The sequence below is a fragment of the Copidosoma floridanum genome, unplaced genomic scaffold (assembly GCF_036245765.1).
Source record: "Copidosoma floridanum isolate Cflo_tuat_1 unplaced genomic scaffold, Cflo_Japanese_pri ptg000030l, whole genome shotgun sequence".
NCBI lineage: Eukaryota > Metazoa > Arthropoda > Insecta > Hymenoptera > Encyrtidae > Copidosoma > Copidosoma floridanum.
Window position 1 is genome coordinate 18915394 of NW_028321907.1, and position 6209 is coordinate 18921602.

At 39.4% G+C, this 6209-nt stretch overlaps 1 protein-coding gene across 1 annotated transcript; it reads right to left on the reverse strand.

Annotated features, from left to right (window-relative positions):
- Positions 1–1389: 1389 nt before the first annotated feature.
- LOC149373530 (uncharacterized) lies at positions 1390–5834 on the reverse strand. Its single transcript, XM_089596869.1, has 6 exons — positions 5577–5834; positions 3984–4442; positions 3432–3884; positions 3098–3299; positions 1794–2378; positions 1390–1571 (listed from the first exon to the last, which is right to left on the reverse strand). The coding sequence occupies exons 1-6, from the start codon at positions 5832–5834 to the stop codon at positions 1390–1392; spliced, it is 2139 nt and encodes a 712-aa protein (XP_089452995.1).
- Between the last annotated feature and the right edge of the window lie 375 nt (positions 5835–6209).

Here is a 6209-nt window from a genome sequence, read left to right on the forward strand (position 1 = left end):
TTAAATAGATATTTATTATTATATTATATAAATATCTTTTTAAATTTATAAATAAAATTTATTAAATAAATAAATAAATAAATAAATAATAAATTTAATAAGGTATGTCATCAATGTACCTGTAGCGTGGGCGACTATTTAAATTTTAATTTTTATGTCGCAATGAGAGTAAGACTTTATGGGTAAGCGTCGCTCTCAATATTATTATTGTTTATTGGTTATTTTATGAGTTGTTAGTAGTGATGTAAATAAAAGATTTTAATTACAGGAAAAAACCTATTTTATTGTTTGTGTTAATATACAAGAATGTGATACAGTCATTAATAATAACTGATACAGCGATCGTTCTTGTGAGTATGTATGTTAATATGTGTATGTTGCATGAGGTGAAAATGTACCTTAAAGTCGTGAGCTTCGAAAGCTTCCCAAGGGGGAGAGTCTGGTTATGCGAGCTGGTGCTTGGCTTTCTCGGGTCTGCTGGCCAGGCAGGACCGCATTTTCGTCGCTACGAAATAATTTGAGTCTCGCGGGGAGACGATGTTGAAGTGTAGTGAGCACCCTCGTTTGATCTCGTTGGGAGACGGTAGAAACTTTTTTGTCGATGACGATGAGACGTCGGAGGAAAAAATGTAACGATCCAAAGCTCTAGGATAGATTGCTAATATCGTGACACGTCCGTTCTGTTCCAAAGCCCCAAGGAAAGTGAAGTTTTACGCGCAAAAAACAAAAAGTCTCGCAAGCCATTGATAGTTACTTTTTAATTAGCGATATATGATGATGAAAAAAATAAGAAGCGCGGTTTGTTAAACATTTGCCAATCTTCAAAATTCGAACACTTATACTGACCTATGAAACATACTCCCCCGCGCTTGCGAAACAATAGGATGAGCAAAGTGTTGTGTAATATTGATTTTGGTAAATGTAAATGTCTCTTAGGTATGCTTAAAATTAAACAACCATAAGCACATGATTTCTTGGAAATAATTCCGACTCTAATTATAATTCATTACGTAATTTCAAATTTAGGAAAGAACAATGCTTATGAATGTTAAAAGTGCAAAAAAACGCGAATAACAAATTTACGCAGTGTTGCATTAATAAATGAATGTTTTCATGATAGAGAATTTTGAAAAAGAAGTTGAATGAAAAACAATTTCTTTATGGAACGTTACGTCCTTCTTCTAGCAAAGGACAAAGGTGCGAAATATTTCGCTTGTATATGCCGTTAATCGTTTTTACTGAAGCCACTCGCACCACGCCATCCTCTCCAGGGTGAATCCCAACGACTACGCCCAGCCTCCAATTAGCGCAAGGAATGTTTTTTTCCATTAAAAGGACGACGGAGTCCATCTTAATTTCTCCCTTTTCTCCCTGCCACTTTTGTCTCTTCTAGAGCTCGCTCAAATATTCAATATGCCATCTTTTCCAAAAATCCTCTCTAGCTCTGGATATGAAATTCCAAGAGGACAAACGATTATCTGAAATGCCGTCGAAATCATTAGTAGGCAATAGGGAAACGGGTCTCCCTATTAATAAATGTGCAGGAGTAAGTGCTAAAGGATCGTTGGGATCTGAAGATAGTGTACAAATGGGCCGAGAATTTAAAATACCTTTGATTTCGGCCGCTAAGGTGTTATATTCCTCATACGTTAGTAATTTATTACCAATGACACGATTTAAATGATGTTTAAAAAGTTTTACCGTCGATTCCCAAATCCCACCGAAATAAGGGGACAAAGGGGGAATAAAATGCCAGATAATGTTTTTTTGAACTGCGTAGTCATGAATATTACGTTTCAAAGCATCAGATTTCAAAAAGTCATAGAGACTTTTTAATTGGTTGTTTGCTCTGACGTAGTTTGTTCCGTTGTCGGAGTAGACGTGGGAAGGAATTCCTCGACGGGCTATAAAACGTCTAAAACCGCCGAGAAACCCTTCGGTCGTGAGATCGGTAATGATTTCAATATGTACAGCTTTGGAGCTCATACAAATGAATACACAATCGTAGGCCTTTACTTTACTGCGATTTCGATGTTTTTTCTCTTTTATAAAGACTGGACCGAAAAAATCAGTGCCGACTTTGCTGAACGCCGGTGCCGCGTTGACTCGAGACTCAGGCAAATCGCCCATCTTGGCCTGAATTAATTTAGGTTTATGACGGAGACAAGTAACGCAACGCTGCACTATCTTGCGCACCTGATTTTTTCCGTCCAAGATCCAATATTTGTGTCTGAGAAAACTCAACGTAGATTGGATACCTAAATGTCCGTTTGACGCGTGTATTTTTCGAATGATCAGATCGACTATTTTATGTTTCGACGGTAAGAGTATCGGATATTTGTGATCGTCTGAGACGGAGGAGTTCCGCAACCGTCCACCTACACGTAAAAGACCGTCTGGGTCAATAAAAGGATTGGAATACTTCAAACGTGATTCTTTCCCTTCTTTAAGTAAATTTATCTTCGTTGAAAACCGCTCTGATTGTATGAGTCGTAAAATTGTTTTTTCTGCCCCCAGCTTTTCTTCCACATCGATAGTCTTACCGCGAAACTAACGATTTAAATTTTTAAAACGCAGACATCGTGCCACGAATCTGGTTAAACGATAAAAGTCGGAAAATCTTAAAAACAAATCGCACCGGGTCATGGTCGTTAAACAGATGCTACGGGTAGGAGAAATAGGCAATGCAATAATAACGCTCTCGGGCCAAGATGATTCGTGTTGAACGAGCCATTTCGGACCAGAAAGCCAGGTCGAATTGCGCAAAAATTCTGAAGGTGTTTGACCGCGAGACAGAGCATCGGCAGGATTATCAGCCGATCGCACGTGCCGCCACTCTACTCCACCAACAAGTGTTTGAATTTCCCCAATTCGATTAGCATCAAAAACATCAAGATCACGAGGCGATTTTCTAAGCTTGTGAAGAACGATGGTAGAATCGCACCAGAAAATGACGCTTTGAATAGGAAACTCAAACGCTTCACAGCTCTCTCTGTAGAGTCTTGCAAGGAGTAGCGCTCCAAACGCGGGATGGTAAAGGAACCTTTAATAGGTGCTACGCGTGATTTGGCGCATGCCAATCTAACCAAGACTTTACCGGACGTATCTACCGATCTGACGTATAGACAAACGCCGTAACCTAATTTGCTAGCGTCGCAGAAACCGATGATATCTACGCGGTCATACTTATCGATAACTATTTTTCGCTCGACTCTAAAATTTTGTATTAGCCCGATTTGATTAGCCAAAGTAGTCCATGACGTATGCAATTCGTGGGGAACCAATTCGTCCCAACCAACCTGCGTGCGCCAACATTTTTGCATAATAACTTTTGCTCCAAACACTACTGGGCCTAATAATCCTAATGGGTCGAAAATTTTAGCGATTTCTGAAAGAATGAATCGCTTTGTAATTTTTTGAAGAGAATTTACCGGTTTTACTGAAAATATAAACACATCGTATTTTGAGCTCCAAGCAATTCTAAGAGTTTTTGTGTCCAAAGTAGAATTTTGATTTTGATCCTCGTGAAAAACTTTTTCGTCCTCGCTATTAAACGCATTAGTTTCGTTAGAAATCCATTTTCTGATATCAAAACCAGCGAGAGCCAGTAAACCGGTGACTTGCTCACGTATCATGCGTATTTCTTCGAAAGAATTTTTACCAGTTATAAGATCGTCAACGTAAAAATGATGCTTTAAAATTGATTGAGCCAAAGGAAATTTCGCGCCTTCATCGTCTGATAATTTTTGTACTGTACGAATAGATAAAAAAGCCGCGGAGGCGTTACCGAAAGTTACGGTGTTCATTTCAAAGGGTTTAATCTGCTTGTCCTTGTTGTACCAAAATATACATTGGTATTTTCGATCGCGAGAGTCTACTAATATCTGTTGATACATTTGCGTGATGTCAGCTGTAATAACATAAACGTATGTTCGAAATCTAAGTAGATGATGAAAAAGTTTTTCCTGAATTGTCGGACCTACCATAAGCACGTCGTTCAGTGAAACCCCCTTATCAGTTTTACTTGAAGCGTTGAATACGGCTCGTACTTTGGTAGTTGTGCTAGATGGTTTGAACACCGGATGCTGCGGCATAAAATAACTGACCTCACTTTCGTTTTTAACAACCGACATATGCCCCTGGTCAATGTAATCTTGCATTACTCGAAAATATTCAGTCTTAAGTTCGGGATTTGAATTCAATCGTCGTTCAAGTGAATAAAATTGCCTTAAAGCCGTAGTTTTTGAATCGCCTAAATCTTCCCCCCCCGCGCGAAAAGGCAAACGAACTACGTACCTCCCATTAGCTTCTCTAGTCGTATTTTGAATATAATGAGCTTCGATTAAAGACTCCTCAGATTTCTTTACATCTTTTTTGTGAGGAACATCTTCTACCTCCCAGAATCTATTCATAATTCGTGATGGATCTTCAAGCTGTTCTTTCTGTACATAATTGGTTTTTAAAACAGTATAATTACAAGTTGAGAGTTGTGTAATACACTTGTTATGTAATCCTCCTGCGATAATATAACCTAGCAACGACTTCTGCGCATAAATATCACACGGATTAGGAGTAAGCTTTATTTGTCCGATAGAAAACAAAGATAGAGTAATGCCCGAGCCGATTAATAAATCAACACAATGCGGCATGTGAAATTGTGGATCCGCAAGTTGCATACCACTCGGTAGCTTGACTAAATCACGAGGAAATTTTTCTGATGGCACCAATCCAGCAATTTGCGGAATAATTAAACATGTAAGATTTTTAGAAAAATTATTATATACGGATTTAATTTTGATTTTTACGCATTGACAACACTCTGTATTTAATCCATTTATCGCTCCTATCGTTACAGAACAGTTTTCTAAAGGTAGACTTAAAGAGTTGGCTAATTTAGTTGATATTAAATTTACGGTCGCACAAGTGTCAAGTAGCGCGCGAGCTCGAATAAAATTGCTTTGTGCATTTAAAACGAACACCACAGCAGTAGTCATGAGCTGAGATCGCGCATCACTCGCATCGGTATTCAACACTTTCTCTGCTAGTCAATCATTACGCTTCGGGGTAAGTTTATCATTAGAGGGAACGATCGAGGTAGTAGCTGCGTTCGACATCGCGTTAGTTTGAAAATCATTGTGCAATGATGTATGATGTTTTTTGTTACATTTTTTACAAGAGCTAGAGGAGCAAGCTCCTGCATGAGAACGCAGACAATTAAAGCACAATCTTTTTTCTTTTACGAGGGACCATCGTTGATTAACATTGAGTTTGTTGAACGAGGGGCATCTAAAAAGAAGATGTTCGGAACCGCAACAAACGCAAGAGCTTTTTAAGCTTGTAGTTAAAGCGCGAGCGTCCACTTCTTTGCGTTAAAATTTTCTCGTATGAAAATTTGTTTGCTCGAACACGCGCTTTTGCCCATGATCAGAATTTTTAGATGTGGATTCTATGACGCTAATCCGGAAAGCTGATTCACGAATATACCCAAGTAACTTTTTTAAATCCGGAAGCTTATCGAGGGTCAAAGATTCCTCCCATCTATTGCGAGTGGAAGCAGGGAGAGCCCTTTCAATTACTCGAATAAGCTGACGCGTCCTCCCATAAATTTTTAACGCGTCCAAAGCGGTGAGATGCTGCTCTACTGTGTCTGCTAGAGCCGATAGACCGGCAGAAGTAGCCTTTTGTAAATGCGTTAGGTCGATCAGGGCATCCAGATGCTTGGAAACCAGTACGCGCTTTCTCTCGTAAGAGTCGGAAAGAAGCTTCCAAGCCTTTGGGTAATTTTCTGCTGACAAGGATAAAGGACCAATTTTAGTGAGAGCTTCATTACGCATTGCGCTTTTTAAATAAGTCAATTTTGTAACATCGTCAATATCTGTGCGAGAACTTAAAATTGATTTGAAAGCATTTTTAAAAGAAAGCCAGCCATCGACATTTCAGTTGAATAAAGGTATCTCAGTTACCGGAAGCTTTGGAAGCTTAGGCCTTTCGGCAAAGGTTAAATTAGCTAGCGCGGCAAAGAAAGGATCATTAGGAGGAGGAGGCCGCAGTGCCTGAAGCCGACTGGCGACCCGGAAAAACCCTCCTCGCCAGCCCGCAAACTCACCAAGACGATCGTGATCTGGCTCCAATGATGCCAATTCATCATGAGAGTCTTCGTATTTTCTCAACGCATCTGTTAAAAGCTCTAGACGTAAAGCAGCATTATT

Coding starts and splice junctions, on each gene's coding strand:
- LOC149373530 (XM_089596869.1), bottom strand. CDS start 5,834: ATGCGTAATGAAGCTCTCACTAAAATTGGTCCTTTATCCTTGTCAGCA. Junction 3,885..3,983: donor CACTGAACGACGTGCTTATG/GTAGGTCCGACA, acceptor ATGTATCAACAG/ATATTAGTAGACTCTCGCGA. Junction 1,572..1,793: donor GAAATCTGATGCTTTGAAAC/GTAATATTCATG, acceptor CACTATCTTCAG/ATCCCAACGATCCTTTAGCA.